General features: G+C 34.8%; 4 protein-coding genes and 1 pseudogene across 8 annotated transcripts; 2 read left to right on the plus strand and 3 right to left on the minus strand.

The window, feature by feature from the left end:
- Positions 1–2,283: 2,283 nt before the first annotated feature.
- LOC110662491 (protein IQ-DOMAIN 30) lies at positions 2,284–8,875 on the plus strand. Of its 4 annotated transcripts, XM_021821458.2 has the most exons (9): positions 2,288–2,664; positions 2,821–2,922; positions 3,046–3,085; positions 3,676–3,800; positions 4,464–4,748; positions 5,421–5,624; positions 6,472–6,552; positions 7,276–8,359; positions 8,581–8,875. In XM_021821458.2, the coding sequence occupies exons 4-9, from the start codon at positions 3,717–3,719 to the stop codon at positions 8,610–8,612; spliced, it is 1,770 nt and encodes a 589-aa protein (XP_021677150.2). In that variant the 5' UTR covers positions 2,288–2,664; positions 2,821–2,922; positions 3,046–3,085; positions 3,676–3,716; the 3' UTR covers positions 8,613–8,875. The 4 variants fall into 4 exon arrangements, with proteins under 4 accessions (XP_021677152.2, XP_021677151.2, XP_021677150.2 ...); XM_021821457.2 differs by having other exon boundaries at positions 2,288–2,922; XM_021821460.2 differs by lacking the exon at positions 6,472–6,552 and having other exon boundaries at positions 2,284–2,922.
- A 2,723-nt stretch (positions 8,876–11,598) lies between these two features.
- LOC110662470 (uncharacterized) lies at positions 11,599–12,283 on the plus strand (annotated as a pseudogene).
- Positions 12,284–12,719: 436 nt separating this feature from the next.
- Positions 12,720–13,692, minus strand: LOC110662469 (uncharacterized). The gene has a single exon (XM_021821437.2). The coding sequence runs from the start codon at positions 13,595–13,597 to the stop codon at positions 12,962–12,964; it is 636 nt and encodes a 211-aa protein (XP_021677129.2). The 5' UTR covers positions 13,598–13,692; the 3' UTR covers positions 12,720–12,961.
- Positions 13,693–14,651: 959 nt separating this feature from the next.
- LOC110662490 (vacuolar protein sorting-associated protein 29) lies at positions 14,652–18,161 on the minus strand. Of its 2 annotated transcripts, none has more exons than XM_021821456.2 (4): positions 18,003–18,161; positions 17,714–17,881; positions 15,923–16,060; positions 14,652–15,169 (listed from the first exon to the last, which is right to left on the minus strand). In XM_021821456.2, exons 2-4 carry the CDS (start codon positions 17,843–17,845, stop codon positions 14,864–14,866), a joined length of 576 nt encoding a protein of 191 aa, XP_021677148.2. In that variant the 5' UTR covers positions 17,846–17,881; positions 18,003–18,161; the 3' UTR covers positions 14,652–14,863. The 2 variants fall into 2 exon arrangements, with proteins under 2 accessions (XP_021677148.2, XP_021677147.2); XM_021821455.2 differs by having other exon boundaries at positions 17,696–17,881.
- Positions 18,162–18,745: 584 nt separating this feature from the next.
- LOC110662489 (probable serine/threonine-protein kinase PBL3) lies at positions 18,746–22,194 on the minus strand. The gene is made up of 6 exons (XM_021821454.2): positions 21,739–22,194; positions 20,574–20,914; positions 20,351–20,486; positions 20,047–20,183; positions 19,774–19,897; positions 18,746–19,537 (listed from the first exon to the last, which is right to left on the minus strand). The coding sequence occupies exons 1-6, from the start codon at positions 21,809–21,811 to the stop codon at positions 19,017–19,019; spliced, it is 1,332 nt and encodes a 443-aa protein (XP_021677146.1). The 5' UTR covers positions 21,812–22,194; the 3' UTR covers positions 18,746–19,016.
- Positions 22,195–23,402: the final 1,208 nt, after the last annotated feature.

Genomic DNA, 23,402 nt, shown 5'->3' on the forward strand with positions numbered 1-23,402 from the left:
ATATAAACAATGATGATATGATAGCAAATAAATAAATAAAAGGTAATATTTTCCATGGTGAAGATATTAAAGTGGCTGCAGAAAATGGTAGCTGGAGTTGGTGGATGGATTTAGCTTATCGAACTAACATTCTGTCATCCCCTTCAACCATTTCTTAGTTGCTATCATTATTTTATCATGCCATAGAAGTTTTGATTTTAATATGAATACCAACTATATATATTACGAATTATCATTACAAAGGTAAATTATTTAAAATATGTGGATAGGGAGACTCAGACTTAATACTTCTTTATTCTTTATACTTTAAAAGCTTTTAAAAACGTGATAATGCCAGTGAAATTGATGCTCTATAAAATAATAATAATAAAAAAAATAATAATTATTATTATTATCATTTAAAAGAGAGTTAGTAGCTGTCAAAAGCAAAGACAAAAGTGGATAACCATTTTTTATATGATTCCCCAAAAAAATAAAAAAGAAAGAAATGGAATCTCTAAGACATAATTGAAATTAAAGAAAAAAACAAAGAAAATGTATTGATCGTTGCTCAATATGGAAGCAAATGCTCGATTAAACACCATGCAGCAACATTCTCAATTATGGCTCATTGCTTGATTATCTTCTTTTTTTTCCTTTTCACGATTTAATTATTTTATGCTAATTTCATTGGGTTTCAAAATACGATTTAACTTGATAAATTACACATTATTAAATACTGACGATATACGTTTTCCTTTGATTTTATTGTTTTTTTTTTTGGGAAATATTATTTTGTCACCAAAAATTTTGCTTCCAACCGAAATTAGATATTACTATTAATGAATAACAAATTATATTGTAATTAATAACACATGAAATTTTTAGGGAATGTCAATTATTTTTAATCCTAATTTGATTGTTGCAGTGAAAAATATATAGATTTAATTTTACCTAAAAGCTAGTTTGAGTAGAGAAGATTTACTAAAATTTAGCACAAATAATTTATTCCAGACTAATATGGATTTCAAGTGTGAACAACATGAAATTTGTAAATAAATATATTTGTAGGTAACCCACTATTAAAGTAGAGTAAATTTTAATATTATGCAGAGAAAATAAATTAAGTCTAACTCCGTCATAAAAATTAGTTCAAGAGGAGAAGATTTACCAAGTTTTATATATAAGCACAAATACCTAATCACAAACATAATAATAATAATAATAATAATAATAATAATAATAATAATAATGTGCATCAAAAGTTATTTACATACTTAAAAAAATGTTTATTATATTAAATACACAATTTTATTACTTTGTATTTGATTCCGATAATATTTATTATATTAAACATGTAATTGTTTTTTCTTTCATTTAATTTTAATTAAAATTTCATTTAAAATTTCACAATTCTTAAAGATAATTTTAATAACATTAAAATATAATTCATTTATCATAATTTTTTACTTGTTAATAAGTGAATTAAAAGAAAAATTAAAATTTTTTTCTTGGATATTTAAGGAGGCATACCAGCATATGATTCAATCATAACCGTGGGCAGTTGACACTTGACAATTGGTTGTCACAATTCTTAATTCTCTTAAATTGCATTAAAAAAATAAATTATAACAATAAAATAAAAATAGTTTATACTATATAACTAAATCATATCAAATTACTTTATTATTTTCATATAATTTTGATTCTCATCGATAATTAATTAAATAAATTATATTAAATTCAATATATATATATATAATTACATTTATATATAATTTTTAATAAATTTCTTTAGATTTTATTTTTTTTTGGATGCAAAGGAGGGGGAAACCCCAAGAGGAACAAGATCATCGGAAATGAATTAACATGAACACCCAGCTCCGAATTTACAACCAAATTAGCCAAGCTATCGCGGCACCATTAACCTCTCGATAACAATGAGTCATCCGGACCTGCGATGCCCGATTTAGAAGGCGACGGGCTCGAGAGATCAGATTAGAGAACCGAAGGTTAACCACAGCACTACCAGAGAGCAATGCCAAAGACATCTAAGAATCCACTGCCAACCAAACTTTTAGCAAGTTTTAATATATTAAAGATTTATAGTGAAATAAATAAATAAATAAAATTATAATTAAATAATTTAAGTTAATATATTAATAAAATAAATTATTTAAACTATTCAGTTAAAAAAAAAAATTATTTACATTATTCATTAAGTCATTAGTTGGCGCCATGCAATTGCCACGGATTCGACTCGCAACTAAAAGCAAGTCGGTTTGATCACAGTTCTTACCAAGAATCGAACCCAACCTTACCTACCGGCTAACGTATTGGAGAGCTCTCATCACTCGCCTCTTGCCGCAGCAGGCTGGCGATTCCCACTCCAGCTTGGCGCCCATGAATCCCCCAACTCCCTTATTCGGCATCCCAACGTCAACTCCAATTTCACGCACCACCACATCGTTCTCGATTAACATTGGCGACTCTTTGACGTCTTAGATTTTGCACGCGCTTCTTGTAGAGTAGGACGAGGGTAACTGTAGGGAGGGCACACTAGTAATTTCGGCAACGCGTCGGAATAAAGAAGCTGGACACTTGCTTCCGAAGTAACTGCACCCTGCTGCTCCCCTGCACCACAGCTTTTAATTTTGGCTTTGATCTCCTGTGCTCGCCCTCACCGTAAGTTTTCATGTTTAAATAATATATTTATCATTAGCCCAAAATTCAACTGTCGGTGTCCGAGAGTAGGTTTGTAGCAGCATTAAAATGAGCTCCACTACAGAGGATCACAAACTGTTGTATTTTCAATTTGAGGGGTATTTTTTGCTCTGCCAGTACTACCAGTAACAGAGAGAACAAAGCTAAGCAAAGGCAAAAGGGAATCGATGTCGCTTTAGATCACCTCATTTCCTTCGTTTGCAAGCGCACTCAATCATGGTACTCTCTCTGTCTCTATAAATCGCTTGTCTATCTTCTTCGCATACCTCCAACTCCTTTTTCTTTTTAATTTAAGTTTTATTTTGCTGATTAATGTTGTTATATGCTGATGTTTTGATGTAGGAATGGTAGATTTGGGATTTTTAAGTTACACATTTTTTAGGTAAGCTGCAGATCTGGTCCAAATCCAGCTCGTTTTTGCTTTTTAATCCTTTTGTTTCTTTTATAGATTGCTTGTTTCTGTCTTTGATATAGTTTGCTTCTATTTTTAGTAGTTTTCGTGATTGGACTAGATCTTTGTTCTAGGGATCTTCACTTGACTTTTCTGGACTTGCATTATTGAGCCCTTCTTGTTCTTCTCTGATTCTGGTCCTTTAGCTCATTCGTTGGTGGGCATTTCACCTGATTTTTTAAATCAATTTTTCATTAGGGATTGGGATTGGTAATGCCATCAAATTATTACAATTAGAGGGGAAAAGAACTAAAGAAGTTTATCTTTTTTATTAGCTGTTTCAAGGGTTGGCAATGCCATCAAATTATTACAATTAGAAGGGAAAAGAACTAAAGAAGTTTATTTTTCCTTGTCATTTGCATTGTTGAATTGTGACGTTATGAAAATTTTGTTTTATTGATTGGGTTCAAGTAGAAAACTGAAGTAATGAATTAAGTGATCTGATTTGGTTCAGGCATTTCTCATGTTGTAACATTTGCAATTTATGCATGCTGAAACTGTTATCACATGGAAATTTGCAGGAATTGGGGTTTGGAATTCTCTGATTATCATTTATCCAGTCATGGGCAAATCACCAGGTAGATGGATCAAGACTGTACTGTTTGGAAAGAAGCCTTCCAAATCTCATTCTGCAAAAGGGAGGCTGGTATTGTTTCCTTTTCCCCCTATCCTCACTTAGTTAATATTATGCGGTGACACTTGCCTAGTTGTTGCTATTATCACATCATACGCCTGAAATGCTTGTGAAATAAGTATTGATTATTCTATTTGATGTAACTTTGGAGCATTGGATCTCTAGAACTTTAGCTTCACAGCAAGTCAAATCCCATTTTAGCCTTTTCCATTTTTGTTCCTGTCTTGATCTTGATGAAATGAACTCTCAACCCTGTGCCAGTCTTACCATTGAGGGAAGACCTTGTGGATAATAGTGTGGCACTTCTGATGATACAAATGCGCCTTAAGCTACCTGGCTAGGCTATGGGTTTTTAAGCTGGTTTATTCTGGAATTATAATTGGGAATTTATAATTGTTTTGGTGGTAATTAAAAGGTTGAAATTATATATTTTATAACAATATTTTCCTCTTACAAAATATTCATATGAATTTGTTGCTTTGCAAAATTATTAGTTGTCTTTTTGTTGTCTTTTTTCTTCCCCAAGAAATTTGCTGAGTTATTGATTTACATCAATTTAACTCGGAGCTACTGTTTCAACAAATACCCATATGATTTAACTATTGACTTTATTCCATGTGTATCAGTATTATTAGTAGGTGCAGATTGTATTTGTAACTTACTCATTATGTACAGAGAACTGCAAATGAGAAAGAAGAATTGGTTTCTGCAAAGGCATCAGAAACTGATGATCTTGTAATCTCGCATCCAACCCCTGTTATCACTGTTCGCTCTGAAAGGCAGTTAGAACTTGAGAGCCAGGAGACTGCAGACTCACCACCTGATGGGGCCATATTGTTACCAGGAAATCAGGATGCAGATTTACAAGGGTACACACCCCAAGCCACATTATCTGATGCTGAGAAAATAAGGCAAGAGGAAGCTGCAACATTGGCACAAGCTGCATTTAGGGGTTACTTGGTAATCTTCTCTTCTTGGAAGTAGTACTATTCTAGAAAGTTGACTAATTTGAAGCAAACTTGTTAAAATTGTCTCTTAGTTTTGGTAGTGAGACAAATCTTTTTGAAAGCTTTAGTAATAGTGAGATAGCGGTCTGTTTCTTAAGCACTGGGTATTTCTGTAGGAGAGGAGTATTGCCAGTTGCACAAGAAAAGCTAAAAAATTATTAGGAGTTTTCCACCCATCTCATTAACTAGGGTTTTTATATTTGAAGGGGTCCAATCCTTGCAATCCACACAAATTTGTGTTCACTATTTCTATGTTAAATATCACCTTCCTTGCCTCTTCAATTTTGGCTCTTCATACAGTGAAAGAATTTGTTCTTTAATTTGTTTGCCATCTGATCCTACTATTTGCTCTTATGGACTCGTAAGATTTGGTAATGGAATCTTTTCCTGGCATTCCAGCCTGAGACATCCCACCCTATCAGAAGAAAAATTTTTACACATGCACTGAAATTACATTCCACGCATGAGGGAGGCATCTCCTAACTGCCAAAATGGTTCCCTGGTTGATATTCTAGCCAACTGAATTCGAAGTTATTTTATTGTTTGCTTTTGCATATGACAAACCATATCCATATCAGATTAGGTTCAGTAGAGGCAATCACTGATATAAGCTTATTATGTGAAGGCTCGTCGGGCATTTCGGGCCCTTAAAGGCATAATAAGGCTTCAGGCGCTTATCCGTGGGCACTTGGTCAGGAGACAAGCTGTTGCCACTTTGTGCTGTGTGCTGGGAATTGTCAAGCTGCAGGCACTTGCTCGAGGAATAAAAGTTAGGAATTCAGATAGCAGGCAGGATTTTCTTAAAAAATGCAATGTGGTGATGCCTCTGGTAATCTCTTGATTAATCACTCCTATTTTCAATTACTAATCATGCCTCATCTTTCATCATGAATGTTATTGGGAACATATCTTCTCATTATGGCTCATTCAATCCTGTAATATAATGATAGTTTGATAGTTGAGTTAAATATATGAAATATATGCTTCACTTGTATTCCTATGTTATGGTTGGACTTGGGGTGCATCTAAATGGTATGGGACTATGACCTTAAAATTAGATGTTTTTATGTATTATACTGTAGTAGCCCAATTATCAAATTAATTGTATAAGCCCGTTAAACTACTGTGACTTGTAGATTGTCCTTGTAATGTTTGAACCTTTCTCAATGTTAGAAGAATCAGGTTGTTCAATATGGTTTATTTTCTCACAAGGTTGTCCTAAAAATTAGATGAGTTTAAGTTTGTGTTTTTTCTTATTGCATATCTGAGAATTATTATCTTAGTATATATTGTTATTTGGAAGGTACAGTGATATTGTGAATCATATTCCATGTGTATGTGAGAGAGAGGGAAGGAGATCCATAGGTCTTTTTAAAATTTTTTTTTTAATAGTTTCTTTTGTTCTGTTGTTTGCCTCTTGCTAGATTGTATTGGTCTAAAGATGCCTTAGTGAGCTGGTCTGATGCCAGAATATGAGAATATTGCATTATCAAACTTAAAATTTTTATTTTAGACTCAGTATGGATCTTGAAAAAAGCCAGAAGAGTTTAACCTATACTATCACTTTTCTGTTGTTGAATGCTTCTTGTCCTGACCACTTGGTGACGGTAGCTGGGGTTCTTCCTGTTTCACTTTGCCCGTGGTTTAATTTCTGTATGATATTTGCTTTCCATCAGGAGGGCAAGCTTGGGGATCTTGATGGAGCTCATCTTTCTATCCAAAGAGCAAGGCTATCAGCAAATGCTTTTGTTCACAAGGTATGACGGGTGGCTTGTCATGCCTGTGGGAAGGGGCATAATATTTCTTTCTTTTGGATAAGAAATTAACGAAGTTAACGCTAGATGGATTGATTATTATGTTCTTCTATATTACATCTGGGTTATTTGTGTAAACAGTAAGCCCCTTTGGTGAGAGAAAGTAAGCAAGGCCTCAGCATCTTCTCTCTATCTGATTGTGATATAATAATGATACTGTGTAAGGAACGTTTGCACATAATCTATTGAGCAACTCATTTCAGGCGAGCATCTGATTTCATGTATTGAGGTTTGGTACAAATGGAAGTACAAGTACATAAAAAATAACCCAAGTAAGACCTAACCATGCAAACTTCTGAAGTTTGCAAAGCAGGAAACATCCAGTTAGTCAAACTTTTTTCTGTAATGAAAAGATAGTTGCGGTTATCATGATAGCAGCACCTTTTGCAGATTTTCTGGGGAAATATTTTACTCTTTGCTCGTTAAATGATTTGACAAGGTTGCATCTGCCACATAACTGGGTTCTATGAGCTTCCTGTGCCTTTCATCACATCAACATTAAATGAACATAGATCTCTCTACTAGAACCTTTGATTTTTTGGTAGCTTTCTTCAATTTTGGGGTATTGATGTTTAGTAGTTTGATTAATTACTATCAATTATAAAATATGCATTGACTTTTTTGCATTTCTTATCCATTTAATATCTGCTGGGTTTGTTTCTTCAGCTTGTGGCTTCATCACCTACTGTGATGCCTTTGCGCATTTATTATGACTCTGTGGAGCCAAATTCAGTTCCAAATTGGTTAGAACGTTGGTCAGCATCTCGCTTTTGGAAACCAATTCCCCAGCCAAAGAAGATTTCTCACCCAAAAACTCAGAGAAAGCAGAATAATGGTCATATGCCAGAAGCAGAAACTGGTAGGCCCAAGCGCAGTGTTCGGAGGGTCCCAGCTGCAAATGTTGACAATACTTCAGTGCAAGCAACCTCTGAAATTGAGAAACCCAAGCGCAATCTTAGGAAAGCTTCAAGCCATCCAGTTGATATGGTGCAGGAAAATCCGCAAAATGAGCTTGAAAAGGTAAAACGTAATTTGAGAAAGGTTCATAACCCGATAATTGAAAGTTCTGTTCAGTCAGAGGCAGAAATTGAGAAACCAAAACAAAGCTTGGAAAAGGCATCAGGCAATTCTGGTGATAATCTTTTGGGACAGAATATGAATAATTCAGGGGAGAAGATTAGGAAAGAAACGACCTCGGCAACACCCAAACTACCTGTTGTGGTGAAGAATGAATCAACCTTGGTAGCAACCAAATTGCCTGATGTCGGAACAACTCCAGAACCACTAGGAATAAATGAAGCACCAGAATTTCTTAGTGATCAAACTTTGGATGAATCAAAGCCTTCAGTAGAGAATGGTGGTAAAGATGAGAATACTCCTGTTACAAATGGGGAGTTAAGCCATAAGGAACACAAGGAACATCCAACAATCAATGAAAATCATAAATTCAGCAGGAAAACCTCTAGTTTGGCAAAGCAAGAACATGCAGAGAATGGGTTACAGAGCAGTCCAGTACTCCCCAGCTATATGGCAGCTACTGAATCTGCCAAGGCAAAGCTGAGGGCTCAAGGTTCCCCAAGGTTTAGCCAAGATGGAGCTGAGAAAAATAATAGTGCTCGGCGCCATTCTCTTCCATCTTCAACAAATAGCAAAATCAGCTCACAATCACCAAGGACAAGAACCATTCATTCTGGTGGCAAAGGGGCGAGCAAAAGTGACAAGTCTCTATTATCAACGAGGGAAGGAAATGGTATGAAATTTGAAATTCTCATTAGAATTACTGATTTTCGCTTTATCTGGATTGGCCTTGAATGCGTCATAGTTCTTAGTGGCAGCTGAATATACAGCTTAGCTATATCTATTTTTATTTTTATTACTATTATTTTTTGATAATAGAAAACTATTTAGCTGTCAAACTTAAGGACCTTGTGTTTTGCATTAACATAACTTGGATATTGATTGATTTTGCAGCAAAGGCAACCCAGGCTGAGTGGAGGAGGTGATCTTTTGGAGCCTTGGGTTTCAAGGGGTTAGCTTGAGGAGCTGAGTTCTGATTTTATCTGCAGTTGTGGTTTTTGTGTCTGTGATGTAAGATCATGTTGTGAAACAAAAAAGTGATCTATAGTTGGAAGGTGTGTTGGGCCCAGAGTCTTTTCTAGAGTATCCTGCAGTAGATGTTTGTGACTGAATGTACATCATAGGTTTTGAATTATACGTTGTGTTACAATCATACATTTATTCTAAACTGTGTTTGGTTTTGACGTTATATTTAGCTGTTAATAATGTAATTTTCTTTGCTTCTCTTTCATCTTGGTAGGTGGCTGTTCATGATCATGATGTAATTAAACTGTACTTGTGTTTACTTGGGTTCACGTTGAACATTGAATTTGCTTACTCGTATATATCGTTAGTTATCTATGCATTTGTTTTTTTCCAAATTTCAGACATCTGATTGCCCTGATCTTGAATTGTTGAGAGTGTTTCCGCTTCTAAGCTAATGAAATTAATTTTGATATACGAGCATGGTGTTCAGAGACGCGTAAAGATAATGATATTCTTCTGGCTATCATTCCTAATGGTCATATCTGGGTGGCTACGCTCGATGGGAAGACATGCTCATGTAACAGAACAACAGCCTGACCTTTTTGGGGAGAATAAATGATGTTTATCTAACTTATTATATTGTTAAAGATAAGCGGAAAAAGTCAAAAAATCATTTTGATAATGAATGTCTGATCATCTATATTAACTAAATTATGAGCTTAAATTAAGATAGTTTGTGCGTGTTATTTATGTGTGAGCTTTAAAAAGTGTTTTAGATGCAATTGACGTCGCATACTCTTCTGCTGCGCTAGTTAGCTTCTCGAACGCGCTCAGCTGTGAACATGTACTGATGGATTTGTTTTGATATGAACACAGACATTCAAGTTTGAGACATAGATATCATGAAGAATGAAGAATTTGTGTGATTGTGAAAAAGCATATTAACTTCGAAAAAAAAAAAAATAGCATATAAGCTGCTTCTAATTCACATCATGATAGACGTGATCTTGAAATTCATGATCAGTATTAGTAATTTAATGTGTGATCAAATAGAACTGCATGAAATCATATCAGAAAAGTAGCAGAATGATTTATATAACCACCTAACTGAGCCAACTTTGTAAATTGGGAGATCTGTTCTGGAAAAACTATGTATTCCACAATATATAATTGGAGAACTCCATACTTTTTTTTTTTTTTTTTCCTACAACATGTTTACCTTCATTCTGCTGATGGGATGATTGGGTTCACTTACAAAGCCAACGACAGGGACAGCGCATATGTTCATGGTTTGGGCATATCAAATCATATGGATTAGATTTATACCAGTATGAGCGTATGCCCTCAGTGTGAGTAACCTTGAATCCTTGTTATTTTCTTCAAAGAATACATTTTTGTCCACTTCAAAGCCATCCCATTTGTAATACATGCGTTGGTTTTTCTTGACAAATTTTAGTCTGCTCTGGGAAACTTTACAGGATAAGAACACTTGCCATTTTATGGCAGGCTTAAGAACCTACAAGGTTCTGCCTTGATCCAAGTATGCCATCATTTTCTCTACTTTTTTATCGTCATTTGAAAGGTGGTTTGTTTCTTGAGCAACTGGTGACTGTAGGAGACTAGCTAGGAGGATTTGGAATTCACTACTACATCCATATATCAATCTACTTTAGTTTTAAAAATTGTATTATACATACGTCTTCATGTAATTTAATAATCATTTTTCAAGCATAATATACGTTGAGTTTTTCTATCATTATGTTTGCTCACTGAATATATATGCAAGGATTGCAATATCATCCATTACAAAATATTCATGTATCTCAGTTAATAATGAAATTGACGTATAATGGTTTCACCGTAATCAATGATTATAATAAAATCATTGTATGTATATTGATTTTATCAAATAAAAATTCAAATTATAATTAAAAAAATTATCAATAGGATGAATTAGATTTGGAAAAAAAAAATCATATATGAACTTGAATCAGGCATAAATTATCATCATGTTACTATATTTTATTGGAGATTTTATTTTGTTAATAATTATGAATTGATAAATTTTAATTTAGTAATAAAAAATAAAGTAAAATAAAAATAAAGTGAATTCAAAATAAAATAACTATAAATTTTACTTTGAGAGGAGTTTGGTAAAATAAATAAATGAACTTAAATAGTCTGATTGGGTCAAAAGTTAAAAATTCAAGCACTAATTTAGAATCTACCTTTTGAACATATCCCATAAAAATATACAGTTTCAGGTCTCACCCATTACTTTTTCATCGAAAAATATTTTAATTTTCATTAAAATGGAAAAAAGAATTTAAAAAAAAATAAAAATGGTACAAATGTACGTGTATATATATATATATATATATTAAAAATTATAGCCCAATATATAAGTTGAATGAAAAGTAAGACTGAAAAAAATCTTCTAAATAGTTTTAAATTTAACTCCTAATTAATGATCGATATTATTTTATGATATAATAAACTAAAGCTGAATCGAGCAGTTTAATTTGATACACAGCAAATATATATTAAACCATGAACATCCCTAGCTGCATGGAAAGTCTAATAACTCCATCATATATTAAGCAATTTTGTTTCAATTTTTACCAATATATTAACGTTTAACTCGGCTGGGTTGGGTTCAATTGTCCCGAGCTAGTGATCCGTCAGGAATAAATAAATAAATATCCTCTAATACTTCCAAATTTTAAAACTCAAAAGAAAAAAAAAACATAAATATTAAGGTAGTCACGTACAGGAAAAATTCTTGCAAACTCAATCTATCAATTCAAGTGGGATTCATATATTTAATAGATGATTCTTATAATAAATATTGTATTTATTTGTAAATTGATAGATATTCTCTATTGGTTTTCCTGGTGATCTTTCATAACATATATGCTAATTGGCCCAAACAATTTAGCTGTGAAAATGTTAGCCGAACTCCTCAATAAAACCGTTGATTGTGGTGGTTTCCACGTTTGTGTCAAATAAAAATTCACAATAAGTTACTTCTGTAAACCTAGCTGTGGTCACGACATCGTTGTATCCTCTCTCACACTATCCAGCTCTTTGGATCTCAGATCATTCCAGTTGATAATGAACTTCTTCCCACAGGAAAAATTATCCCTGTAAAAGGCTCAACCTATGATTTCATAGAGCCCCGTGAGATATTGGAAGCAGATTCAATGAGCTACCTGATGGATACGACATTAACTATGTGCTAGAGGACCTGAATCCTGGTCACCAGATCGAAGGCTGCAGTGGTGAAAGAAAGTGTATCTGGAAGGCTGGTAGCTTGAGTTGTGGACTAATAAGCCTGGGTATGTAGCGGTTCTATACCAGTAATATGTTGGACAATGTCAAGAGCAAAGATGGATTTGTTTATAAGAAGCACGCTGGAATGTGCTTGGAGACTCAAGGGTTTCCTGATTCAGTGAATCGCCCAAATTTTCAATCCCAGATTGTGAATCCAGGAGAGACAAGCACATTATTGTTTATAGGTTCACAGCTTACTCGTTAAAGTAGCTACTAGAGCTCCTCTTCAAGAATAGTGTTGTTAACTGGTCTTTTCAATTCATGTTGATGAATAAATAATTCGTTATTTTTTCAGGAAAAAAAATTGCTGTTTTTATTAATACTAATTTTAGTATGGTTAGAAATAAATTTTCACACCTGTTAGCTATCAATTAAAATTTGTTTGATAGTTGTTAGCTTGACGAAATATCCTTTGTGTATAACATATGCTTAGTTCCATTGTTATGTTGTGGTCAATTCTTTCTAATGGCCTTCAATAAGCTATATATATTTAAGTACAGATACCTTGCCAAATCACACATCTTAATTTTATGATCGAGCCTGGAATGAAATTTGTTCCTTGGGCCAATTTTTTTTTGGGTCTAACTAACACACTGGTTTAATCATTATGCTCTGACTTTAAAATCAAAAGTTAGGTGATACTTTGCATTTTGGTGAATTGATTTTGATCTTTGCTTTACTTGAAAAAAAGAGTCTTCATCATACCAACTGAAATAATAAGTAGCATGTTCTGATAAAGGATGATGTGAACCCTAAGCTACACATATATGATACGCCTGATTAACTAGTTAAGAACAATGGGTGCTTGAAAGACGCTCAAATTTTTTTTTTGGTAATTCCTTGTTTAAATTCTTCACCAAGTACAAGTTATCTCAAGAATCAGTAGGAGAAAAGGAGCAAAAGGAATGAAACTAATAACATTACTCATGACGTTCTATCCAAAACCAAATTCGTACTAAACTACTAATTAATTGACTCAACTGGGTACCAGAAACCTACAGAGTGGGCAAAGATTACTATTCTCCAGCCAATTTTTTACGCAACTTCCATGATAGATGTGCGAACAAGGCAAGCGGGTAGCTTCCATCCCAATCGAAATGTCTTCCAAGCATATCACGCATTGCTTCGAAGAATCTTTATTAATTTTTATCTTCTCTAATGCTTCAATCGCTGACCTGCTAACGCCAACGAACCTCAAGCCCTGCGAGTTGAAAGACTCCAGGAAAGCACCAGCCTCATCAGTACCTGTATATTGTATAGTCCTTAGATGCACAACCATAGGAATAACCTTTCGGTCCAAGTCTCGACTTTCTTGAGCGCATTCTGCTATTTTCTGTATCATTATGGGATGAACATATAAAGGCATGTTCATCTCTGAAAGCATGGTCATTATGGTGTACCAAGAAGTGGTGTCATGTATTAGATGTTCCCTTTTCACTCGAAATTCTTTCAAGATTGTAACATCGGCACTGCTGGTACCTGCTTCTGTTGAATCGAAAGGAATAATGTGGGAATATATTTGGATCAAGAATTCTGCTTCTGGCAAAGAATGATCCATGTCTTCACCTTCACTCAGCCATGCATCGCATTGATAGGTTGTATCTGTGGGCATCTTGAACAAGAACAGTAAGGAAGAGACGAGCTCACAGAGAGAATCTTTCTTCTATCTAATGCTTAAAGATCAAGAACAAGGTAATAAAAGGTAAGCTTTAGTTATTTATACTTAATAAGGAAAGAGGTTATTAGGGTATCTTGGATTTGGATTTGGATTTCAGAGTGCAGTCACGTCGGCATTAGGAAAGAAGTGACTTTAAAGCTAAGAAAAAGGGAGTTGCTATCAAGACCGTTAGCTTCCCCGTGATTGGATTTGGATTTAGTTTTTGACTCAAATATACAACCATTTTAGGCCAATCGGTATTCTTCCACCTTTGATGTGACTGTCACATTTAGATACAGATGTAAAGAAAACTTTCTTAATCCGGTGTGTTTGTAATAGGGTGGATGGAGTGAGGGTTAATAATTAACAATTAATGGTGAAATAGTAATTAGTGCAACAATTAATACAGTTAATTATGTGTAGTATTACCTATGAAAGAAGTATAACTGTTAACTTCACATTAAAACCCTCTACCCACTCCTTTTGAAGCCTATCTGAACTTCACATTAAAACCCTCTATCCACTCCTTTTGAAGCCTATCTGCCTGTCTCATCAGGTTTTAATTAGTCAAGTAGTGTTGTATTAATCGGTGAAGATGATTTGGCCGATGCAACTCATGAATCAAGACATAATGGTTTATCAACTCCCCAATACAAGTCAATCCAACAATCAGTGATTGGGCGCGGTTGCTGTTTACATAGTTATGTTTTCTTCTGTACTTTGCATGAAAGCCGCTGTATAGATCAAAGATTGATAGACCCCAACGATTGCCCTGCCGTGATTTTTCTTTCTTTCTTTTTAAGGCAAAATATTATTATTTTCTTATATCTCTTAGGTTTTGATTTCCGGTAAGGACCGTTCTGCATTTGTTTATGCTCATGCCATTTTCAAAATTTTTATTAACCCATGCCACAGGGGATTGAAAAGATTCTTCCCTGTGATTAAAGGTTAACGTTAGTGCAAGATATCATATGATGCGTATTCAGTTTTAATGTAATTCACATACACGGGCAGGAAAACTAAATTATATTTCAACCCCATCAAATTCTATGGAGTCCACGAAATAAAAAAAAAAAAAAATCCTATGGTTAATCAGTAATAATCACAAACAAACCAAAAGATTCCAGCACTCAAAACATGCACAATAGCGGATCACACATAGATTACACGCTGAGATCAGATTTTGAGGAAATTCAAACTAAATACTGTTGAGCTTTAGCTTCAATGAGCAGAGTGAGTAGTGGTAGTCGTCTTCTTAAAATCAATCTTGTCAACTTTAACCTCTCCATCAATGAGTTCGTACACATACACTACGACCCGCAAGCCATCAACGTCCATGAGCACAAAGCTAGGATTTACATCATAGGTAATGCTGCTGTAGGCACCTGTGGCAGACCCTGGGTTTATAACGACTCCTCCTTCATGTTTGTAAGCTGTGAACTGATGTGTATGACCCGTCACAAGTATGTCTACATCCAGTTGTCTCTGGAGCATTGCTAGTGAGTCTAAGTTCCCCCATGGAATAACCTTTAAAACATCAAGCCAAATTAAAACTGATTAGGAATAGATGAAATGTAACAAACTCAGGAAACAATGCACTTGAAGAGCAAATCATTGGCGAGAATCTTAATGTACTTTTTCTTTCAAATAGAAAATGAACCATTGGCTTCTTCATCTCTCTCTCTCTCTCTCTCTCTCTCTCTCTCTCTAATGGCTTGTAGATATCTTGGCTATAAACAATGTTCCACTACAAGTTTGGCTTCAAAAGCAACAAAACAGGGTATTGAATTTACAGCCTTGGAAAGAGACCAAGTATTAAACACATAAACTAAAAGAGAATTCGGCTTTCTGCAAGCTAAATCCCTAAAAACATAGTTATGGCCACAATGAAGAATTATGCTTAACAGTAACAAAAACTCCATAATCCATTTGTCTGCTTCCCGTTCATATGTCCTAAAACCTCTCTCTTCCTTACCTTATCCCCCCAGCTTTGCTCACTGCTTGCTCCACATAGAATATAACCCTTATTTTTTTCTTTTCAATTAATGAGAACTTAAGTCATGAGGGAGTGAGTCGTAAATAGTATAATGAGCAAACACATGTATTTTCAATTGGAATATGCATTCAATCATCACAGGCATTAATAGTTTAGTGGAATTGAACTTTTAATCTAAAGCCTCAACAAATTGCTTTATCCATGTCAGACAGTCAATTTTAGAATAAATGGACAGCTCAAAGAGATGTCATATTTAACAGAGACAGAGAGAAGGAAAATCAGACCTGATGACCATGGCAAAGCCCCAACTTGAATTGACCAATAGTAAGCGTTTTGGTTTCTGGATATCGCATTTCTTCATCATATTCACCTCGAGTAATATGCAAGTCAGGACAAAGAGTCTTCAAATAGTCGTGAACTTCCTAGACTTATTAGAAGATTCTGAGTCAGGGTAATGTACTTTAGTCATGTATTAAGAAGCACTTGTGGATTTGCATTATATCAAAGGATAGTTTGAACAAATGAAAACATAACATCAGCATTGGTGGACATTTTCCTCATTCTAAAGCAAATTTACACCTAATGCAGCTCAACTCCACAATACCTTTCAAGCACAAAACCAAAGAGAGGCCAGCAAACCAGCTGTTCTGTCTGAGTAACCATTTAAATGTCTATGCCTTAAACATCAAACATGGAAACGGATAGTATATTAAGTAAGCAAGCAAGTATTAAATAAAAGTTACAGGTCTGAAAAATTCAATTCTAAAAGCAATCTAATAATATCAGCTAGGCATCACTAAGAGTCAAACTGTACAAAAGGGGGAATGGAAACCTATTTCTGCTGTTTGATTGAAAATGGCCGCCAAAAAGAGTTACTAATCTCATATAGATAGGAATAGATATGAACAATTACCCAGAAAGAATCCTATTACCATGCTGTAATATCAAGCAAGCCAGACATGACCAATGAACTAGTTAAATCAGCCTCTCATTACCTCTGCAATAGTTTTAGATAACTTAAGGAAAATGAAACTGGCAGAATAATGCTCTTGACCCATTAGTGACCATTGGGACTTTGTAAGAGAACAAAACAAAGGTCTGCGGTACAAGTGCATTAGCCCCACATCTATCGATTATTACATGTTACAAGCAAATTTACAGAATTCCATCTCCCATTTTCTTTCTTTACACCCCAGATAATTTTAGGGTTAGAATTGACCAAAATATTCATTACCAAAAAAAAAAAAAGAGTGAAGGCAGAATCACAGATTTTGAAAAGCCACCAACCAAGAGAATCTAATGCAGGAAACAAGTTAAAACTAATGTGATTTTCCAAAACTAATGTCATAAACAAGTTGAACCTTGGATTAACGTCATGATTATTGATACTTGTTGGGATGCATCATCAAATGGTAGATCAAGAAACCCTTGTATGCCTTTAACATGCATGAAGTAGACACCAACTAAGAAATTCAAAAAGGAATAAGTTGAAATTCAACACCAACTCTTAAAACACAAAAGCTGTAGTCGAATATGCTGAAATAACAGAAGTGCTTCAGTATCCTCCAACACAAGAAAAATCAGCTCAGAAGAGGGACTTAGGTGATCTAAGGTTCCTTAATTGCAGATTACAAAGTATAAAGATCAGGGAAGAAACAAAACAGAAAGTTCAAAATTAATATCCGTATCTTCCGAGAGTTGCAAATTAAGAAGATTTCAGGACGTTCATTTCAATCCATTACAATAAGATCAGGGCCTCTAACCCAAATGTTGAAATTTCCCTGCATTTTAAATGCCTAGTATTAACATCAATAAACTTACAATTTAACTCGGTGAATTAAATTTCTTTTTTAGTCTCTGAACAAATCAAACTCTCAGCTTCATTGAGTCAAACATCTCGTTTAGGCTAAGTTGTTTCTTCTATTTCATCAGGTCCCAAATAAGACTTGTTTTCGACAAAATAGAGCCCGAATAGTAACTCTTCCCCTTCTCCCTCATTTTTATGCCCCAATAGAAACTAACGCTGCAAAACAAGAAAAACCTACTAAAGCAGTTACCCTCAGATAGAGATGTACTTTGATACAAAGATTGCCAGTGCAAATGATGTGTTGGATCTTGCCAGGAACAAGCATTGACTTAAACTTGGCAGGCAGATCGGCTGCTCTATGGGGTATGTGTAAATCCCCTAAAGCTAACACCAAAACCATTTCCTAAGCCTCCAAAAAGCAAATCCCACTTACAATCTAGCAAGAACAAAGATTAAAAGTGATCAAATAATGCAAAGATGTTAAAATTTTGATCAAGCTTGAAACTTTAAAACGTGAAGGTCAATGCAAATGTAACGATAACAAGAGATTATATTACCTGATGGATTTGATTAGTTTTGCATAAACCGACGCTATTAAAGCTCAGAAACAATCAAACAAAGAGGACGTTAATGAATTTTTAGGTCCCTTGCCTCTGCGTTTGAGAGCGTTTCTGTCAATGAGAACCGAGAAAGTTTGATTGGTAGCTGGAAGCATGTAATGACGTCGATTTTAACGGCCCAGGAGGCCACGAGGGCCCAAAACAGCCTGGTGGGAAGCTTTTCCCTTTTTTTACTGCTTCAATTCGCCTCGACTGCCTAAAATTATTATTATTTTTTTAACTAATTATCACTGTTATTATCGATTATTACTTAGACCCATTAGGCCATTATCAAATAAGAGGGTGATTCATTCTCGGCACTAGTTCTTGTATGGATAAAAAAAATTTTTTTTTTTTTATTTTTGGCTATTTAAAGTTCATAAAAAATATCATTTTTTTTTAAAAAAAGAACAATAAAATATTCACTAATAAAACTTTTTCCCATTTGTAATTAAATAAAAGATAAAATTGCGTTAAAGAAAAGAAATAAATTTTGGCAGTCACTTGGTAATTTAGTAGAAAAAGCCCATGAATGAAGAGGCAGCTCACTGCTCAAGTAACGCTGAGCGTCATTCCAGAAGAATGATACTAGGCCTTCAAGAACAAACACACTCTTCAAACTGCTGCTGAACATGATCACAAGTGAACCATATGCAAGTTTTTTTAAAGAAAGAATCATCAGACTAGTAAGCCAAAAGTACTTCTATGACAATAGCTAAAGCCCAGTTTCATGTATTTGAAACAATCATGTGTGACAGTGTTGCTGTTGCTATTCTAACAATGACAAAATGCCTGTATACGATACAACAAAATTGATGTTGAAGCTGATGATATCTCCTGTATAATGAAAGAACCTAGCCCGCTTTGGCCCAGAACCAAAGCACCCTTAAAACTAGCCATTTCAAAAAAGTCTAAAGAAAGTAACAGAGAAAGTTATTTACATTGGTGTAGACAAAGGAAAACTTCAATTCATCATCCTTCCAGGATTTTCAGATGAGGGGAGTTCATATGTGATGGCAGTGGAGATCCTCTGGTATCCATATATGCAGGGGAATTCATATGTAATGGAAATGGAGACCCTACGGGGGTCACATGTGTAGGTGAACGTTCATTGTCTCTAAATGGAGACCCGAAGGTAAGATCAGACGTAATTTGTTGCTCTGACTGAGAAGGGCTGTTTCCCAGTTTAGTAGTAGCTGGCAGCTCTTCTAAAGTAGCTAAAACCTCAGCCATTGGTGGCCGGAGTTTAGCCTCACTGATGCAATGTAAAGCAAGAAGAGCAACCATGAAAGCTCCCCTCTGGGGGTACTCACCCTGCAACTTTGTATCCATAATTCGGAACAACTTGCGCCTATCACCCAAGTAGGGTTTTGCCCAATCCACAAGGCTCTGCTCTAGCCCAACTCTTGTTTTATCAAGAGCACGGCGTCCAGTCAGCAACTCCAGCAACACAACCCCAAAGCTATATACATCACATCTAGCAGTTAGCCTACCTGCTCACCAGCATCAGTCTTTAATTAGTGCACTGTTGCAAATAAAATGGCTGGTGTACTACCGGCCAAAACATGTCATGCGATCGTAAGTGAGAGATAATTATGTGATTTTCTTTTGAAAAGCAAGGGAAGCGCGGGAAGCAAATGAGCATTAATGGATTTCCAAATGGGTGCTAGAGTAGTCACAAATTTGATGCCAACTCAAAAAGGATGGCAAAGAAAATTGTAGGGCCAACCTGTAGCGATGTATTCAGGGGCAGCATAGCCTTGAGTACCCAGGACTCGAGTGGAAACATGAGAACGATCACCAGTTGGGCCTGCTTTTGCCAAGCCGAAGTCTGAAAGTTTTGCATTGAATTCCTACACAATGCAGGGAAAGTTCACATCGTACGTAAAAACTGGATGTACTCCTAAAAGCAAGGGCAAGATGCGAGAACTTCAAATGTTCACTTGTGCATACTATAGTGAAGAATTGCTACTGAAGTATTAATTGTTTTTAGCCAACATACCGAATCCAATAGGATATTGGATGCCTTGAAATCACGATATATAACTTGCTGCTCAGAGTCATGCAGGAAAGAGAGCCCTCGAGCAGCACCTATGGCAACTTTGATCCTTAATGCCCAGGACAATGGTTGGGCACCCCCTGCAAATAACACAGTTTCATAATTAAGAATTAAATGCATAATATTTTAAGGGTTAGAACATGTCCTTTTAATTGTGTGGCAACTTATTCATTTTAGTGAGCACTGTTAATCAAAATTGGAAAACTGTGAAAAAAAATATATATATATCTTTCTCTGAAGTTATTACTTCTAAACAGATGATTCTCAAGGCTGCCTTTAGGCATATACTCATAGACCAAAAGCCGGTTTTCACCATCCAGACAGTATCCAATAAGCTTTACTAGATTGGGATGATGAAGCTGACCAAGATAATTAACCTCCGACTGCAACCAAAAGGCAACAATAAATACAGCTGAACAAATATTTAAATGAAAGAAGAAGGGCTTGCAGACTTAAAAAAAGAAACCTACCAACCACTCCTGATGACCCTGAAAACCTTCTGGGTTAAGTTTCTTGACAGCAACAACCATCCCTTGACTAGAGCTTGCAGCACCAAGGGTTTGCTCATCAATCCATCCCTTGTAAACATCACCAAATCCTCCTTCGCCAATGAGATTATCAGGACGGAAATTTCTGGTTGCATTCTGAAGATCAGTAAGTGTGAAGGCTTTCAAATTTGGAGAAGACAATATGTCCCCTTCAGATCTTGGAGGAGGGGGACTTCTAATTACTTTCTCTTCAAAATTAGCCAGAAGTTTTGGACTTGAAAGAGCTGAATAATAGGTATTTCTATTGTGAACGTTTGCAATTCCTGTAATAGAAAGAGTTGAATAATGAAGCGTTTTAGATGCCAGACTGGAACAACATTCTAACTTCACGGATCAGATCACCAGAATGTTGAAGCCTCTTAGATGCATTGATTAATCAGTTATGGCAATGCGCAAGCAGATTGAGAAGGGAGCTATGCTCTGTCAATGGCAAACAGAACAGATTGAGAATGGAGCTATGCTCTGTCAATGGCAAACAGAACACATAGAGTGAAAAACTCCGTTTAACACCAAGCCTCAATCTTTCAGTTAATATAGCTTAGTAGCACTCTATATAAGATCCCTTGCGACCTTACTACAAACAATGGTGGTAACGAAATTTGTAAAAGCTGGCAGGAAAACTTTCTTCATCAATATGAAAAGACAAGAACATTAAAAGGCCTCATTATACTCTCAGAATTGAAAAATTCGTGGGGTACAAGCCACTAATATTTAAAGAGTAAAGAAGGCAATCAAAATGAAGCATGGTTTCAATGTATAAATTGTCTATGAGAATCAACAGTTTCTTAATAACAACATTTAGCAGAACTTTAAATGATAAAAAATGAACTTTAAATGATCCTGGTAGTACAGCCTCAGTCATAGAAGTTATCATCCTCCATACTTCATATACATAGCATTAAATCCCAGCATCATTAATTAGTTCTATACATATTTGATACCTCCCAACAATAACCCAGTAGCATTCAAAAGAAGTTTCCAACCCCAAAGCAAAAAATTCATTTCAACAGGGAAAAAAAAAACAAGGAAACTGATTGCATGGAAACCAAACGAGAAAACAAGAAAAGAAAGGACACAGAAATATCACCAGAAGTTTCCTGCTGATATGACAAGGAATTCTCCACTTTGTTCGTACCCACGCCGCCACAGAAATTCCCCATTGAAACTAGTCCTTCTCGCACTCTGCAGAACCAAGAAATGAAAGAAACAGAAAGAACCCCAATGCGTTATTACTTGTGGGTATTGGTGCATAGAACGAAAAGATCAAGAAGTTGCGTTAGGTTCATCTTTGTGGGATCTGCTCCCTGTTCTTCTCTTCTTCAGTGAAGCGAGAGAAGAACAAGAAGACACATAAAAGGATGCGGTTTTCCTTAAATTAATAATTTTCTTTGATACAACTGAGGATTTAGAGAATGCTCTTGAGCGATACCTACTTGAATAAAAACAAATTTAACCAAAGTTTTCGTAGATCACTCGTATAGCGGGAAGCATCAGCATTGTCCTTATGATCAAAATACCCCTATCATTTACTGCAAACATAGCGGACTTTGATTTATTAATATGGAAGTGTAATTTTATGGCAATTTTGGATTTGTCCCACAAAGCTTGATTGCAAAGAGTTTAAGGCGGTAGTTTTGACAATTCGGCTGTCAGAATTATGCTGCTATGCACTTCGTTTCATGTAAGACAAAAGGTGTTCAAATCAAGGAATTATGAATCGATTATTTAAAAAATAATAATAATAATAAATAATGGGATTATGGATAAATTGGATGAAAATAATGGGATTATGGATAAATTGGATGCAAATATTTTTTTATCTTGTCATTGGGCTTTGCCATTGGATCATCACTTTCACAGTCCAATGCACATATATATTATCAGGAGGTTTGCTATTTTAGAATACTCAAATATATACATATATATACCATTGACTGGTAATAGCCAAATCAAATTCATTTTTTATTAGAATTTCCTTCAATTTGGTTTAATTGAATTTCCTTTTAACATGTTTTTGTCAACAGTCCTAAACATAATTAGTCCAAACGGCCAACTTGATTTAAATTGATGAAGGATTAAAATACAAAAATTATTATTTTCAACTAATCAAAAGAATTTCAGATGATATGTTAATTTAATTACCCTATAGAAGCTAAGCAATCAAACATCAAATTATTAACAAATGATATGAAGACATTAAATTCATGCAAATTGAGGTCTTCACTCAACCCATATTAAATACATGGAATAAACAGGCCGGGAATAAACAAAGTAAAAAATGAAATATATTAAAATTGAAAAAAAAAATAAAGAAAAGTAGAATAAAAGGACAAGGAAGAGGACGTATATGGGAGGTTTTGTAGCTTGTGGGGACTTTTATTTGGAAATCAATTAATAATCCAAAAGGTCAAAAACATTCCGCCTTTTATTAATTTTATATTTTAGCAAATAGAATTAATAAATAAATATTTTCATTTTAAAAATAAAATCACTTTATTAAAAAATTAGGAAAAAACTTAATATGGACATATAAAACAGGAATAATGCATACCTTTAACAAATCATGGAATTGAATTTTCTTCTTAATTTAAAAAAAAAAAATAGTAAGAGAAGAAGATACTTCAATAGACAATATGAACACATCCATGCCACTCAAGTTGGCCCAAACAAATAGTTATTGAAGTTTTTAATGGCCTCGTGAAGACCGATCATAGCATGGGCTTAAATATATATAATCAATAGAAAATCTTG

This window comes from Hevea brasiliensis, chromosome 17, assembly GCF_030052815.1.
Source record: "Hevea brasiliensis isolate MT/VB/25A 57/8 chromosome 17, ASM3005281v1, whole genome shotgun sequence".
NCBI lineage: Eukaryota > Viridiplantae > Streptophyta > Magnoliopsida > Malpighiales > Euphorbiaceae > Hevea > Hevea brasiliensis.